At 39.7% G+C, this 17,172-nt stretch overlaps 3 protein-coding genes across 5 annotated transcripts; 1 reads left to right on the top strand and 2 right to left on the bottom strand.

Annotated features, from left to right (window-relative positions):
* The first annotated feature begins 1,171 nt into the window (after positions 1–1,171).
* Positions 1,172–4,344, top strand: LOC104444152 (probable cinnamyl alcohol dehydrogenase 1). 2 transcript variants are annotated; one of them, XM_010057767.3, is made up of 6 exons: positions 1,176–1,522; positions 2,070–2,183; positions 2,281–2,511; positions 3,346–3,631; positions 3,716–3,866; positions 3,958–4,344. In XM_010057767.3, the coding sequence occupies exons 1-6, from the start codon at positions 1,434–1,436 to the stop codon at positions 4,152–4,154; spliced, it is 1,068 nt and encodes a 355-aa protein (XP_010056069.2). In that variant the 5' UTR covers positions 1,176–1,433; the 3' UTR covers positions 4,155–4,344. The 2 variants fall into 2 exon arrangements, with proteins under 2 accessions (XP_039168014.1, XP_010056069.2); XM_039312080.1 differs by lacking the exon at positions 2,070–2,183 and having other exon boundaries at positions 1,172–1,522.
* A 232-nt stretch (positions 4,345–4,576) lies between these two features.
* Positions 4,577–8,618, bottom strand: LOC104444151 (nuclear pore complex protein NUP98A-like). The gene is made up of 6 exons (XM_039312055.1): positions 8,225–8,618; positions 7,895–8,068; positions 6,785–6,961; positions 6,368–6,601; positions 6,056–6,243; positions 4,577–5,915 (listed from the first exon to the last, which is right to left on the bottom strand). Exons 1-6 carry the CDS (start codon positions 8,241–8,243, stop codon positions 4,974–4,976), a joined length of 1,734 nt encoding a protein of 577 aa, XP_039167989.1. The 5' UTR covers positions 8,244–8,618; the 3' UTR covers positions 4,577–4,973.
* A 1,750-nt stretch (positions 8,619–10,368) lies between these two features.
* On the bottom strand, positions 10,369–17,046 carry LOC104444150 (pumilio homolog 24). Of its 2 annotated transcripts, none has more exons than XM_010057764.3 (18): positions 16,882–17,046; positions 16,412–16,665; positions 16,223–16,276; positions 15,697–15,758; positions 15,536–15,617; positions 15,328–15,451; positions 15,110–15,193; positions 14,585–14,699; positions 13,710–13,860; positions 13,495–13,608; positions 13,284–13,355; positions 13,092–13,142; positions 12,947–12,997; positions 12,522–12,629; positions 12,227–12,424; positions 11,462–11,536; positions 10,990–11,237; positions 10,369–10,886 (listed from the first exon to the last, which is right to left on the bottom strand). In XM_010057764.3, the coding sequence occupies exons 2-18, from the start codon at positions 16,643–16,645 to the stop codon at positions 10,757–10,759; spliced, it is 1,953 nt and encodes a 650-aa protein (XP_010056066.2). In that variant the 5' UTR covers positions 16,646–16,665; positions 16,882–17,046; the 3' UTR covers positions 10,369–10,756. The 2 variants fall into 2 exon arrangements, with proteins under 2 accessions (XP_010056066.2, XP_010056067.2); XM_010057765.3 differs by having other exon boundaries at positions 16,936–17,046.
* Positions 17,047–17,172: the final 126 nt, after the last annotated feature.

Raw genomic sequence — 17,172 nt, 5'->3', positions numbered from 1 at the left:
CAAAAACGCTGCATTTTTTGCAAAACCGGCAAAGCTTTAGACCTCTAAGGAGTTTTAAGACTTTGGAAATACAGAATATGTCATCCTTTTCAAGTTAATGGCTTATCTAGCAAACCCACCCATGGAACTCGGAGTCAGTTTCCTCGTATAAGTACAGAACTGTTACTACTATAGACTCTTGTGAATGAGCAATAGATTGACCAAAAAATCAATGATGCATTAGGCCGATGATAGATTGCTTTCGTTAATCCTCGTTGTCGCAGATGATCGAAAATTAATGTCTGTCAGCTCCTCACCAATGATTCATGGCCGAAAATGTTCATGGATGTTTGCAAAGTAAATTTCTACCAACTATAGCATAAAACCTTTCGATAAGTAATACATAAGGGTGAGCAACCAAATCGGTTTTATTCGGGAACAAGATGAGACCTTCCAAAGCAGGTCCTAGAACAAGTTCTGAGTGAATACCCACCTAGCAGTCGGATCGGATTGCCTTGTTTTGGAACCGGTTTCGAAATCGGATTTATAAGCTAAAAGGCCAAAACCTTGATTTTGTTTCCCAAAATCCTAACAGCAGCCCTCCTTCATCTTTTGTCATTCTTTAGAACTTCTTGACGGTCTTTTTTATTCCCTTAATTTTTTATGGATAAAGTAGAATGAATATTTTATCATTTATAATCATACATTTTTGGTGGATAGGGATTTTTGTTGTCCATCTTTTATTTTAAATCATTTTGTTACTCATAACCTTACTTGATTTTGTTATAAAAAATGAACAAAAAAAAAAGGGAAAAACAGAAAAAGAGAACAGGTTCTCAAGTCAAACTAGAACTGGACTAGAATAACAGGGCATGTTCTAGAACCAGTTCCGAGCAAACATGATAGGTTTCATGATCAAAAAATTGGGAACTAGTTATAATAAGGTGAGTTTCAAGTTTTAGCTCTGAAACGTACATACCCCTACTGATACATATAAGAGCTTAAAAAAATCGAAATGATGACTTTCTGTTTAGATACCATACGAGATTTGATGAAATGATCGTTAACTGATATGAAAATTGTATCAAATAAAAGTTAACATATTATGTAAATATTCTAATAATAGTATGGCGACAATGGTTGAGCGCTCATCCTCGTGCTCGGCTAATCAATTTTTTTACTCAGAAGTCGGACAAACAAAATCTTGTCTGCACGTAACTATAATTGCCAAATCTTCGTGGCATCCGGTCTTCCTAGACCCTCTGAACTTTTGTCTTCTGGCCATAGTTGAAGTTCTCTTCTTGGTTTCTTTTTCACAAAAAAGAACAAAAAATTCATTTTCCGCTTCTTCTCATGCTTCTGCTTCTTCTTCTTCTTCCATAGTTCAATTTATTCAGAGATTAACACGTAGTAACTTTTGGTGGGTCGGGTTCAGTTGAGGTCGCCGAGGAACGATGAGCTCTGAGGGGGTGAAGGAAGATTGTCTTGGTTGGGCCGCCAGAGATCCTTCTGGTCTTCTCTCCCCCTACAAATTCAGCCGCAGGTATTATCATCACCATTATTCTTTATTCAATTCATCTGCTCCTTATCTTTTCAGTGACTATCAGAAGTGTTCATCTGGATAAGTCTCAATACAGTTTTCTCGGGTGTTGACCTCTCTTCTGTACTGCTGAACAGTTTTTGATGCCTGTCGTTATCTTAAATTTCCATAATAACCAAACCATTCATTTTCCTTTTTCCGTTTTTTTTTTTTTTACTTTTGTTGTGTATGCACTAATTTCTGGGTTGAGAATTGTTTGTATGCATGATATGCCATGTCCCAGAATGAGTTACTCAGAATTTCAAGGCAGACGTGAGGATCCAATGAGAGCATTTTAAGTTGTATGCCCTATTTAAACAAATGATAATAGTCATGTATTTTCTTTCCATTTTCGTTTCTCCTTGCTTCTTTTTTTTTTTTGGGGTGGAAGGTATGATTGTTGTTGGCCACGCTTAGTTTATTGATCTGAAAAATGAGAAAAAAAAAAAGGTAACTGAGTCCGATTCGCTGCTTGGTTAGATTATCACCTGTTTGGGAATTCTCTCTTTAGGACCGTGGGAAGAGATGACGTCTCGATTAGGATCACGCACTGTGGAGTGTGCTATGCAGATGTTGTTTGGACTAGGAATGAGCATGGAAACTCCAAGTATCCTCTGGTGCCAGGGTAGGATGCAGCTGAATTTGAATGGCAATCTTTTTTCTTCGCACCATCCTCATAGTTCTCCTAACAAAATTTGCAAACAATTTGTCGACTGATTCAGGCACGAGATAGTTGGAATTGTGAAAGAGGTTGGCTGCAGTGTCCAACGCTTCAAAGTCGGCAATCGTGTAGGCGTGGGAACTTATGTCAATTCATGCAGAGAGTGTGAGTATTGCAATGACCGGCTAGAAAACTACTGCGAGAAGGGACCGGTTTCTACTTTTGATGCAATTGATGCGGATGGTACAGTCACGAAGGGAGGATACTCTAGTTACATTGTCGTCCATGAAAGGTAATTGCTTTATGACAATTTCATTAGACAGCATTTTACTCTGTGCAAGGATTCTAAATCATGTTGGCTAGAAAAGATTTAAAATCATGTGTTCTCTCTGCTAATTTTCTTCTTATTCTGTTGGTCAGAAGTGGTATAATGCATGTAACAGTGAGGAATGGCATTTTAGCAATTAATTCATCTTGTGGAAAGGGCTAAAGATACTTTCTATACCGACTCTGGAGTCTTGTGTAAGTCCTTGGTATTAAATAACACTTCAATGGAGAATTGCCTTTATCAAATGCAAAAAGAAATCTCCTCAATAAATATGATGAAGAATGGAAATATGCGGTCCTCAAATTGTTTTACAGAGACAGATCTTAGTAAGTAGTATTAGATAAAGCGGGAAACAAAATGTATGTGCTTTCACCGAGTCTTGGAACTGACAGAGTCCCAGGAAATTTCATTGTTCCTTGGAAGAATCGAACGAGGGAATAGAGAAATTACATGTTCTGTCAAGCATATGGGAGATGCCACCAGTTTTCTTTCTTAGGGCAAACCCTCTTTTCTCAATTTTGATCTAGTATGGTCTCCTGTATCCTGCAAATACCATTATTTTTCTTGCTACAGCAAGTAGTTTTTATCTTGAGCAAAAGAATCACAAAAACGACATGATGCTGAATTATGATCTAAGCGAGTGAAATTCCCAAGCACCCGGAAGATAGGATTTATGGCTCTGTGATTTCATTCCTGCTAAACAAAAGAGATAGGATGCTGACTGTCTTGAGAAGCCACTCACCCTTTTCACCCTTTTTGGTTTCATTTAGAAATTTAATTGCGGTGCTTCGTTGACAGACACTGCTTCAAGATACCAGAAACCTACCCGTTGGCTTTAGCAGCACCATTGCTCTGTGCTGGAATCACAGTATACACTCCAATGATGTGTCACAAGATGAACCAACCTGGTAAGTCTCTTGGCGTAATTGGACTAGGTGGGCTCGGTCATATGGCAGTTAAATTTGGGAAGGCTTTTGGACTGAAAGTCACAGTGTTCAGTACAAGCATTTCTAAAAAGGAGGAAGCACTGAGCTTGCTTGGTGCTGACCATTTCGTTATCTCATCTGACCCAGAACAGATAAAGGTAAAAAGGAAAAATTGGAATTATTAACAGTGAGATTCATGGAAGTCAAGGTCTGTTGTGATCTGATGAATCCAATACGTGCAGGCCATGGCTAAGTCTCTGGACTTTATAATAGACACAGCATCTGGCGATCACCCATTCGATAATTACATGTCTCTTTTGAAGACAGGTGGCATTCTAGCATTGGTTGGGTACCCAAGTGAAGTTAAATTTAGTCCAGCAAGCCTTAACCTCGGTATGTTTTTGTTCTCAAAGTACATTACTACATGAAATCTTGATTCCTACTAGGTGAACAAGCTAATTTGCTCGTAATGAACTTTTGGCAGGTATGAGAACTGTTTCAGGTAGCAAAACAGGAGGAACAAAGGATATCCAAGAAATGATAGACTTATGTGCGGCGCAGAAAATATACCCAAAGATCGAACTGATACCAATTGATTATGCCAACAAAGCTCTCGAGAGGCTCATCAAGAGAGATGTGAAGTACAGGTTTGTCATTGACATTGAGAACTCCCTGAAATGATGCCATTTATCAGGAAGGAGGGATCTTTTTTAGGCAGAAGAAATCATAAGGAGAGGGAAAATGGAAGACAGAAAGCATTAATCAGAGTTGCATGTATTTTTCTTGCCCAGCAGGCAATCAATTCGACATCCATCACATGCCTTAATTGTGAATCTACCGTTGAAATATGCAAATTAATTATGTTGTGTTACTTTCCTGCCACATAGAAGTATTCGACATCCATCACATGCCTTAATTGTGAATCCCCTGTTGAAATAAGGGGATCAATTATGTCGTCACTTCCCTGCCATATAGAAGTATTGGCTTCTTGGCTCCACTGAATCTTTATTTGACTTACCTCATCCATAAAATGCATCCTTGCACTCAATTTAAGTAATCAGAACTGATTGAAGCAGGTTTGACAACATGCTGTGTCGAGTACATTGCTGCACAATTGCTGTCCATCACATGGACATTGATTGAAAAATTCAGTACGACATACATTGGCAATGAAACAAAATCCATTCAAGAGAGCTTAAAACAGAAGAAACCAAATACTTGCAAACACTCGTTCTCATCGATATATTACCACACATGGTAATACGTATCTTGGACCAACAAAAGAAACTGGAAAAAGAAATGAAAAAGAGATGTCTAAACAGTTCCTGTAAGACTTATTCTCTAGCAGCTCTATGTGCATGGTCCTAACTGCAAAAGACAAGAACCCATCGAGTGAAACCTAAAGGTTTTCCTTCTGGACCCCTATTGTACCTTCCACCTTTAGTGAAAAAATAACGGCATCAAAAGAATTCTAGTCTTGTTTCTCCCTGTCGGATCATATCAATTGAAATGGCGAACCTTGAACTTCCACTCTCCTTTGATGGGGTCATAGGACACAAACTCAGTGCCTTGTTCCTCAGCGCTCTTCTTGAGCATCTCCTTGTACTTCTCAACTATAGGCCCCTCGATGTACTGCTTTCCAGTCTTCTTATCAATGCATTTTACGTTAAGAAGAGTCACCTCAGCTGGCTTGTTGAGCCCTTGCCCTATAGGCGGTTTCTTCCTCTCGTCTGTGTATACAATCACTTCACTATTGTTGAAGCGAATGAGGGACTCGAGATCAAGCCTTCTTACATCAGTCTCCCCTGCAAATTTAATGTGACCATAACCAAGTCGTCCAATGACAAAATCTTTGACTCGACAGCAAAATCCTGGTTCAGCTCTTTCCTTGGCTGCTAATTCTTTGACATCCGGTTTGGTATAGTAGTCAGGCTGAGAGAGCTTCGGCATAAGTGCCTCGATGCCAGCATCACAATCATGCTCAACTGCAGACTCACCAGTTCCTTTATTAATCACATGTTCCTCATCATTCTGAAGAGACGAATCAAGATGAACTCCCTTAATTTTCTGGCAGACCTCGACAAAATCAGTTTGCTCCTCCAAAGGACCATCTTTGGGAATGCCATCTGCAGCACGGAAGGCAGCTTTGGAAGAGAAGAGTGAAGGAGTTTGAGTAGCTTCTGAAGAGAAGAGCGGAGGAGTTTGAGTTAAACCACTCCTGAAAACTCCGGTTGAAGTTCCCCCAAATGATACAGAGCCACCTGTTGGTGAGCTAAAAGGGTTACCGCCAAAAAGAGAACAACCAGAAGAATTGGCCACAAAAGGATTGTCATTTGCAGTGTTACGCAGCCCGAATATTGATTGTGACCCAAAGGCGCTACCAGTCAGCTTCCCAGAAGTCTCAGCAACTCCAGCTGTTTGAAAAGGCGAAGGAAAAGAGGGCTGCGCAATTGGCAAAAGTATAAAGTCAAACTAGCTGAACAATTGGCAAAAGAACTGCAAACCACAAATGCAACTAACAGATTAACCGCATGCATGGGCCACAGAAAATAGAAAAGGTGATTGATTTTGAGAGGACTCACATTTGTCTGCCTGGTTGCGGCTGCATTAGTAGAAAAAAAGGGCGATGCAGTATTTGGGAATAAGCTTCCACCATAGCCACTGGAAGCTGTATTAAATGTGCGCATTTGACCAAAAGCGGGGGTGGCAGATTGGCCACAGAGAGCAGTAGCTTGGCCAACACCAGACTGACCGGCGTGATTTGGTCCACCTGAGAATGACACAAAGTAACCGGTCAACATCAAGTTCGCAGGTTTCCGAAAAGAGAAAACAAGACAAAAAATAACCTTAGCAGGTAACAAGAGCCATTTGTAGCGCATAATCAATCGAAGTACCTTTGTCCCCCAACTGGTAGTCCTCCCATCTAAGTTCCTCGTGGCTTTTTTCTCTGTAGGGGTGGAGAGTCGTACAGCAAATTGACTGGAGCTCGCCAGATGGCAATGCCACTCCAGTGTCTGCCTCAGTCGCCGGAGTGAAGGGAGCTACACGACTTCCGCTAAGCCACCGACCTCTAAAAGAGGACTTTCCAAAATCAGCACTGCCTAATAATGGTGTAGCTACCTGAGACCCTGCATTACCAATTGTAAAAAAGATAGAACTTACCGTAAAACTCAGCAACCAGAAGGGCAGGGAGTGGGAATGTCGATGGGAGGATTTCTACCAACTTTGTTCCATCAAGGCAAGTATACAAAAATCTAGTTCTCCACCCCCAAAAAAAAAAAAAAAAAAAATAGTAGAATTGAATATCTCACCGATATGAGCTCCAAACTGATTGCTGCTAAATGTGGTTTCTGCTGGCTTAGAAGCTGTAGAAGATATAAAGCCAAATGGTGGGCTACAAAAACCCCCAAAAGCTGGATTACCGGAAGCCCCAAATGCGCCTTCAGACCCAAAGATGGGAGCAGCTGCCCTTGCACCATATGCAAATCCTTTGGGGATAAAGAAGAGGAGAAAGGGAGATTCTTAGGACGTAAAAACAGAATATACATGTACTCCTATAAGTGAAGACAATAGTAAATCACTTCTGGCATGGATAATATAGTCTCACAAAAGATTTCCAGCCCCCATAAATGGCATCTTAGAGAGTACGTAGAGATGCAAGACATCAGTCAAGTCCCAGAACAGACGCAAGAAGAAAAGCCAAAGAACATGTCGCCTATAGCAAGAAATTATTCCGAAATCATTGATCATATTGCAGGACCATAATCTTTGGTCAGGGAATACCAGTAGTAAACATTCTCACCTTGTTATTATTTATTTCTTCATGTTGAATAATGAAGGTTTTAAACACACCACATCCAAAAACAAGTCCGATGCATTCGAATTGAATTAATGTCCTATTGAGGTAAGTACAAAGTTGTAATGAGGTAAATCTGACAGCATAATGCCTGATGCACAATACTGAAAGCCAAAGCTGTATTTTATGAAAGGTGCTCCGTCAAGGGTAAGAAAGTAGGTGGACCCTAAGGTGCTGTGCATAGAGTAAGAAAAACATACATCACTGCCTCCTTCGAAAGTCCGCTTACAAACTATACGGATCCATAGTGAGATGTGCAAAGAGTTGGAATGTTTTTCGGACAATAGGAAGAAAAGAGTGTAAATATCCATCAGGGCAACAAATGTTTCAGAAAATCACCCAGGCAACCAATGTTGGACATAAATAGACAAGTCATCTGTGGTCAAGTGCTAATCAAATCAGCCCTGCGACGCAAGCCGAAGACAAATCATCATGAATATGAAACATCCTAGAGACATGTAGTTACTAAGAGACGATATAGTTTATCCAAATGACCAAGCGAAACTCACGCACACATGACTAACAATTAATAAAAGGGGAACAAAAATGATAGAAATTGTCTTACCACCAAAAGCTGACGCTGAAGAAGCACCAGGGAGAGGTCCAAAGGAGAAGACCGAAACACCTTCGGAGACTCCTCTTGAAGTTCCCCCAAACATAAAGGAACTGTTATTTGCATTATTAGCACGCCCGGATGCTGATCCTCGCCGGGAGGCACGGCCAGTCGGATTCCCGAAAGCTGCGAAAAAGGATTTCGATTTGTAAACCTTTCTACTTGAAGGATGCGGAAAAAACGCGGAACGTTACTTGTCCGGCAGGGCACCCGCAGAGTACTGCACCGAAAGAAGAACTGAAAGAAAAAGGTTGGGACTTCAAAGAGCGATCAAGCGCTTACGGTAGGTCGGACCAGACATTATCTCTCGCGATCCTCCAAAGAAACTTCCGGCGCCAAAACCCTGGTCACGAAGAAGAAACGATCAAGAAGCGCCGACTTACGCGGCACGACCACATGAAGGGCCGAAACCGAGTGAACCCGGATCACTCGCCCACGTTCGGGATTTTACTACGACGGCAATGCACACGACAAGAGTGCGAGCAACAGGCAAGACACAGGGTCATGCCAGGATGACAGCGAAGAGAAAGCAGAGGATCTTAAAGGCGATCACTCTCCACGCCTCGCTGTCATCCTGCGTTGTCACGAGTGCCCTCAAGAGCAACGACAATTCATCGAAACGAGAACGAGAGAGAGAGAGCACCTGGTGGGCCGTCAACCTCAGCGAACGTCTAGAGAGAGAGAGAGAGAGAGAGAGAGAGAGATGGATATTCAGAGAGAAACAGAGAGCAAGCAGAGGAGGTGCAGGGGAGGTGCAGGGGAGCGGGGAGTATTTGTAACGAGGGGACGTCGCGTTCGAACGACGTCGTTGCTGCTGAAAAAACGGGCGCGTCGCGTTCCGGGGGAGCCAAACCTTGGCGTCCCTGAAACGCTGAACCTCGGCACGTGATTAATTATCTCTTTCGAAATTAATTTAAATTTTACGACGCTGGCCTTCCGATTTTTTCTTTCTTTTTATATATTCCCAAACATCTAAAAACTTCTATAATTATGTAAATTTATATAGATGTTGACAAATTGATTTTCGCATATCATTCATAAGATAATATATTTTTATGGAAAAGCAAAATTATTTTTGATTATTTGATACGGATGTCGTTTGGGCCCGCACTATTTTCACCCCTTATTAGTTTTTGACACTATAATTTATCTTAAATGACCATGTTATCTCTTGCGGGCCCCATTATTAATTTAAGAAGATTTCTTACTTTTTTTTGCTTGTTTTTCTTTTGTTTCAATTTTACTAAAGATGAAATTACCATGCTCCCCGACAAATAACAATTATTAAAGTTAAATATGAGGCCCACTTTTGATTTAAGACTAATCCTTGCATTCTTTTTATTTTTATTTTTTTGGTTTTTTTTTTCCTTTTCTTTCTCATTGGAAACAAATTTTGTTTACTTCTTCTATGAAAAATAGTTTATTTGGTGGATAGTTAATAGGAAAAACTAATTATTTTGTTAATTATTCATATATTTCTTTTTTTGTTATGGGAAACTATTTATAAAAAAATAACTTAAGCACAAGTGAGAGGATAGCCTTTGAGCAAATTGTGTATAATGCATACATCAATCACAATATTAAATTTTTGGGTAAATTTTTGTAAATTTGTATCAAAAATCGAAGTCAAGAAATTCATGGTCACAAGAATACTCTTAAGAAATAAAGTAAACAATTTACAAATAAATATGATTAATACTTACTTAGATTATAATAACAGAGAATGAGTTTAAAAAAAAGAAAAGGCAAACATGAAGAAAATGTTAAAATATAATGAGTGCGGAAGAAATGGCTAGGCTGAAAAAAATTATTTGGATGAGATATGGATAAGTTTCTTTTTTAGTGAAACTGAAAAAATAAGGTAAGAGATAATTTTAAAACAAAAGTGGAACTCGCAAAGGATAATGTGATCAATTCAATTTGAAAGAGATGTAGATAAGTTTCTTTTTTAGTGAAATTGAAAAAAAGAAGGTAAGAGATAATTTTAAAATAAAAGTGGAACTGACAAAGGATAATGTTATCAATTCAATTTGATAAGAAGTGTCATAAGCTACTAATAGAGCTAAAATAATAGTACAAGTCTTTGGTTTGCAGTGCGATAAAAAGTTCGTTACTTTTCATGCATCGTCTTTCTCATGTCATGCGGGCTCAACATTTTCGAAACGAAAACATTTTCTTACTCTGAATAAAATAAAAAAAAAAAAAGTCATGTGGCCAATCGAGAAGAATAGATAAATTTCCGAAAAATTTTCATGCTGACCCATGACAACCATATTATCAATTTTCTCAATTTGTGTCCCCTTAAGATACTTATCTCTTTCAAAAAATCGCACAAAAATTGCCTTTTTTTTTATAAATTTTTTCTTTATATGTACTAAAGAGTTTTCACTCTACCAAGCGATATCCTGAAGGGAAAAAAAGTTTGAAGTTATTGTCAAGGTAGACACTTCTTCAAGTTGGATAACTCTTATCAAGTCCTCGTTACTTTAAGATCTAGCAAAATCTTTAGATGGTACAACAACCATCTGACTCTGAAATTAGCAGTAGATTCTTGATACAAAATTTCATCTCTGGCTTCAGCTACTCGTTCTGCCGAAAACCATCTGAGTTGAACCATGACTCCCTTTTGATTAAGAAAGTGCATCACCAGAGCAGCAATCAAGTCATCTTCATACTTCATCGCCGATGCACGAGCATTTGAAGACACAGGCTTCAGAGCACATCTCCCGATTCTTGGGCCTCAACTGTCGACGTTGCGTTAGCTTATAGTGACGGCAGGCTTCAGAACGCTCCTCCTTTCTTGATCTTCAGTCTTCATTGTTTGGCGATTTTCGCTTCGGGCTGCTTGATGATTGCTTCGTTGATCAAGGGCTGCAGCTCTTTTTTTGCCAATTCACAAACCTTTGAGTCCGACGACTCCAAGAATGCAGTAATCACCTTTGAGCTGCACTCACAGCAAACAGCATATATGAAAGGTATCAAATACCCAGTTCGAGAAGAGAAATTATTAAGACGCGCTGCATTTTATAGTCGCAGGAGATCCTAACCTGTGGCCTTGAGCCCACGTTCTGCATTTCCCCTTAAGCGCCTTTTCCCACAGTGTGACAGCAAAAGAAGGGCAGTCCACGATCAGCTTTCTGATTGTTCGGCTGGAATGGAAATTTTCAAGGACGTGCTCTTCTTTGGTGTCTTCAGATTTAGGCTGGGCCGCAAGAGCTGCTATTGCTTCATGCAATGAGTTTATCTTGTCATCCAGAGTTGGATGAAGGATGCCATCAGCTCCCCCAGTTGCGACCTGCATGCATAGGGGAAAGGAAGGTGATGCAAGAGAGTGACTTGGTCAAGAATCTATAGCGCACATTGGTCACTAAGAATTACCTTAGCTGATAACTACAGATAATTAACTCAAGGAGGAGGATTTTATGATATAAAGAGGAGAGAACAGAAGTGAAGTAGCAGATTATTCCAGTAGAGGTCACACAAATTAGATATTTCAAACTGTTCAATAGTAATAACTACCTCATAGACGACTTCTTTCCCAAAATTTGAAGCAATTAACTCTCCCGCATTTTCAATGCACACATCAACAAGACCCTGCAAGATTACACAGTAAATAGAGATTATTACTCACAAAGAACAGCCAATCATCATATCTAAAGAGTCTAGTTACAAAAATCACAGACTGACATGAAAGTAGTCAAAACCTTGAATAAGTAACATGGCAAATCTAGTGATTGTTTTTGGGGATTGCACAACATGGTATTTTTACTATTTGGGCATTACAATCACTGAAAGATTTTGCTACCAGACATCACAAGCTTGTACCCGCAAGCAACTTCGCAGAAAAATGAGCAAGGACTTCCCACATCACTAGATACATTTTTTACGATCTTTTACAATTAGCTTTTGGTCTTTACAAAACAGGGAAGTCCTTAGTTGAAATAGCATAGTAGTTTGCCACAAGCGTACTATAGCCACACCATAAAACAACACACCATTTTGGAAAGGCTGTCAAAATTTTGCCAAAACATTTCACTACAACAGTGCATCCCCATGTCATACTACATATGGATAAGTGCACTTTCAGTTCCCATTTCCATTTAGTGCAGGGAGACTGACTGATAGTAAGTCATCTTTGGGCTAAATTCATGTTTATCTTTATCTAAACAATAGAACTCTCAATAAATAATGAAGAATGGAAAAGCACTATTGAACTTACTAAAATAAAAGAAAATGGAAAGAGACTAGTGAAATATCATTTATTGATGCAGGAAAGGAAAAAACCTCTGCAAGCCCACTATTCACCAACAATTCTCGTCTTCTTATCAATGGATCTTTTTTGCCACCATTAATCGAGTGATCAACCTCATCAGGATTTCCATCTTCGTCATGCTCCACCTCTGCCATTTCCGTGTCAGCTTTCTTGTCACCAAGTTCATTAGCATCTGCTGATTCCGCTCTGGAATCAGCTTCCAATGCATCCTAAAAGCAAAAGGAAAACAAAACAGAGAAGATTTGCTTAAAGCTTTAACAATATAGTAGTCTCACTTTGAACTTTCCCTGACAATGGAAAATTTACCTTGCCGCATAGAGAAGGAATTGATGAATTCAAAGCAGCGAAATCACTGGGACTGAGATAGCGTGCACAATTTGGATGAAGCAGCTGTAAGAGTGGACGCCTTCCATTCTGCAAAATAAAACATGCCAATTCAATATGAGCATTAAAAAAAATCATTGAACATATCAGTGAAAGGCAACTTAAAAAATTTTCAACCACTGAATCATTGACAGTATACACCAACATTGAATAAAAACCTTATGAAGAACAAGACAAGGATTTGCTTTTAATCACAGATTACAATACACTAGATGACTGAGCTTCTGTCTGAGAGGAAAATGTAAATGCAACACTCTTCAGATAATACTGACATTTGACACCTCAGCTTCTTTTTCAATACCACAAAAATTACCAACATTATAAAGTCAAAACAGAAGAGGTCAAACCTTATCAAGAACCAGCTCCTTAAGAATCGTTTGAACCTCACGCATGACAATCTGTAATCAGGGTACATGAAATCAACTAGAAGTCAATGCCACATAAAGGTGAAGAGAGAAACTCCCCGCAACCACCTTATAAAATCATACCAACCTTTGTCACAAGCTTAGTATCATCCACAACTGAAACAACGCAAACAAGTACCTAAGAAGAAAACATGCAATGAATTACACAGCATTCTATCGGTCTATCTAAAATCACAGAGGCGAGTGGGTACCCTTTAATTTATTGATAATCATAAAAATAAAGCAATTGATGAGCAAGAAAACTAAAGTTTAGCCTTACCAAACTTCCATATTGATCGTTAGCTATCTTGCCAATATGACCTTTCATTCCCTTGATGATTTTCTTTCTTTCCTACATGCAGACAGAGTATCAAGAACAACTCTACAACCAATTGCATATGAAATTCAATGTCAATGAACAAGCAAAAGCCAAGAAAACATAATGCTAATCTATGGACAAAAATAAAGCTGTTCTAACAAAAGCAAGAAACCTTAGCACTCCCATGTTTGATGCACAACATTCCAACTTGGGATCCATCTCTAGTATGGATCATTCGGACAAGGAGAGGACCCGATAATTGTTGGAGTACATCTCTGGCAGAAGACTTCAGATAAAGATAAATTAATCAAAAGTCAGCCACACAAAATAAATTGGGAAAGATCTCCTCTATAGAATTTACTGCATATCACGACTGGCAAAAATTACCTTGTCAGCTATGCTAAAGTACTCCACCAACATTCTGTGGATAATTGAGTGATCAACAATCCCTTTCTCTAGAATTGGCTGAATAACCAAACTCATGTGTCTTATAACCAAGGATTTCTGCAGTCCAAGCTTTGAAATGACATCCACTAACCTGATAAACATGCATCCGAGACTACAATTGAACACGGCCTCCCACAACAACTAACTGAGTTAAAGAATAACAAAATTTGCAAATGAAGACCATGAGAGAGAGAGAGAGAGAGAGAGAGAGAGAGAGAGAGGCGGTAACTCATGATATACATGCCATGCTTCCTATAACAACGATGCTTATAAGAATCGCAGGGAACTTCCAAATGTGACATATCTCTATATATCCCAAATTCATATGGTATTCTTCATATGCTAATGCCATTGCACCAGATTCTTTAGAAAATAAAAAAGATCGCACAGAAGGTTCACCTTCATCTAAGAATATCAAAGAAGGGAAAAACTTGTCAACTTTTTGCTATTGTTGACAACCAAATCTCTATATTACACCAATCAAGAGGAAAAATGAACGTATGAGAACTTGAAAATATAAATTGTGGAAATGTTCTGTAAGTTGCTATTTCCACAATGTCATTGAAAGGATTAGGTAATATTTCACCAACTGATACAAGTCATAGTAGAAAAGGGGATTACTGTATTAATTTGAAACCAGAAGTTTTAACTGAAAATGTGCAAACAATGACTGGAGATGACAAGAACACAAGAGACACATGTCACAGATTAACAGTCTTCCAGGTGTGGTTTACCATAACTAATAAGGATTAACATGGTTATTACTGATTTCTCACTTGAAGTATCTGATTACAGGAAAAGCGTAAATCATTCACCTGCTTTCTTTTGTAGATACAAGGTCCTTAAACAGCTGCAGCTCTGTAGAGTATAATTCCATCAGGAGTTCTTGTTTTTGAGTCGCATTTGCCAATTGGTACACATGCTCAATTACTGCAAAAAGAGTTTCTCTCAGATGATTACCCCTCAGAAGATAAACAAACCCGTGTTAAACAAGGAAAAAAATGGTTGTATATCCTTGATATTACTCAGAGGGCTTGGGCAGATAACAAAATATCCTAAAGTATCATGTAGCCATGCTACTTTAAGGAGATGTTTATGACAACTTAAACACTGTGGAATCAGCTAAGCCTGACTCCTAGAAAATCTAGAGCGATCCGTGACATTTCTCATTCAGAAACAAAATCAAGGTTTCCTGTTAATCAACACTCTTTAAACTCTGAACTAGTATAGCACAAGCAAGCCCAATGCACTTCTGGACCTCTGGTTATATTCTTACATGTGAAGGTGCTGGAAATAAATCTAAACAAGAAAGAGAAATGAGCTAAGCAATAAATTCATACCAACGGATCCAACCATGTGACGCAGATGAGACGCAACATGCCCATGGAGTGAGGAGATAAAAGCAGCCAGCTGCTTTTTTGAGGCTGCAACAGAGTGCAAAGGTAGAATATCCATATCAAGCAAACTGCTCACAAGCTTGAAAAGCTAGGGAAAAAAACAAAAAGAACAACCAAATGCTCCACTTAGAAACTCCATTCAGTTCCAGTCTAAGGCATACCGGTATCTAACAATTTCTTGACCAGATGAACTGCATAAGTACTGGATGCAAGGTTGAGAAGATGTGGCTGAAGCTCCCCAAATACTTCGTCCTTTTCTGCTTGAGAACAGTACTTGATGCAAGTCTGGGTAGGGCATAGAAATTATGAGACGACATTGAAGTCCATATAATTGAGTGTCAGAGGAGAATGCAAAAGAAAAAGTTATACCTGCAAAACGCGAGATGAAACATGGGAGCTAGCAATTTCAGAGATTTTACCCTTCATCTTTTTCAGAGCTTCAGTGACCAACCTGGCGACAACATGCTAAGAAGTCAGTACAGTGAGAAACATATAACAACCATGCAATCCACACTTAAAAATCTATATACCGTGATCTCTCCTCCTTGGCAATGTCATGTTGTCTCATCTTTTCCCAAAGATGTGCAAGCTCCTGAGAATATGACACGATTCAGCTAATGCCAACGTCATTCAGATTAGACAAAAACGTAACACCCAGATGTTTTGTTCAGCACTCTCATGCTTGCTATATAAACCAGAATGAAATCTTCACTAACTACAAAGTAAAGCACAACGACAATTTTAGGAGAGCCAGCAAAATGAAAAAGAGCATTGTCACTGTGCATCTAGTCACAAGTCAATATAGAATTAAGGGAATCAGAATACAGGAAGCTTACGTTAAACAAAAGCTTCTCAAAAAAAGAGTTCTTGTTTTTTTGTTTAGGACTTGTACAAATGACACAATCCAAGGGGAAAAGAAGAGAAAATTGAGGCACCAAAATTTTTATCGAAATTGGCCATTATTATCAATTATGCTAATAATAAGACCTCACCATTTAGGCTCCTTGCTAATTATGTGAAACGAAGTGAGCCTTCACCAACCAACTGTTCTATTACCTGTTCAAGAGTGTAATGCCTTTTCCTTTTCTGCTTCCTAACCTCTGTCAGTTCCTGCACAAACCACCGTCCCCACAAACTTGAGTAACCCAAGATTGAACAAAGCTAATAAAAACAACTCCTCAATCGCATAACTTCTTCATCTCATACTTCCTACATAGGCAAAGCACACGAATTCGAATTGCTCACCTTGGCATGCAAGCGACGTTCTTTCTTCGTCAAGGGCTGCTGCTTCTCATTCCCAGCATCCGGTTTCTTATAATTCGACTGCTTCCGTTGCTTCTGCAACCTCGACTTGTCCACGCCCTTGGGCACGGACTTTGAGCTCACCGGCTTCACCTTCTTCGAAGCTGGAGCCTCGGGGCCCTCCTTACCATGCTTCCTCTTCTTGACCTTCCCATCCTGCCGGTTCTCGATCGCCATTGCCGAGCGGCGGCTCAAACCTGTCGCACAGATAAACTACTTCAGCGTACCACAATTCACGCCATACCTCAGCCTAATTCCCCGAACTACCGACACCCGAAGCCAAACCCACTTTGCAAAAAGTTCTTGGCTGCCCATTTTCATCTCAGGTTATTGAAAACACGGGTCAAAACCAGAATTGAAAACAAGCTTCTTTCTAATTCTCAAAATCTTCTCTTTCTCCAATGAAAACGTACGGGGACTCGGCGCGGAAGGAGCGGGACGACGATGAGGCTTCGGCTGAAACTCACCGCTGCGTACGGGGCTCTTCTTCTTCTCCGGTGTTGCAATCGGTTGGTGTCGGCGCCGACGGTCGGAGACGGGCGGCTCTTCGTCAAGAAATCTCTGTTTCTCTCTCTCTCTCTTTCTCTTTCTCGTGGGGGGGTTTTTGAGGGTTTTTCAGATTTGATCAGTGGGCCGGGTCTGGACTGACCCGAGAAAGGCCCATCTTAGGCTTGTTTGGTAAAAAAGAATAGAAACATGGGCAG

Source organism: Eucalyptus grandis, chromosome 5 (assembly GCF_016545825.1).
Source record: "Eucalyptus grandis isolate ANBG69807.140 chromosome 5, ASM1654582v1, whole genome shotgun sequence".
In the NCBI taxonomy this organism is placed as follows: domain Eukaryota; kingdom Viridiplantae; phylum Streptophyta; class Magnoliopsida; order Myrtales; family Myrtaceae; genus Eucalyptus; species Eucalyptus grandis.
Note: the sequence above shows the minus strand (reverse complement) of the source record. Positions and strands in the feature narration are given on the sequence as shown.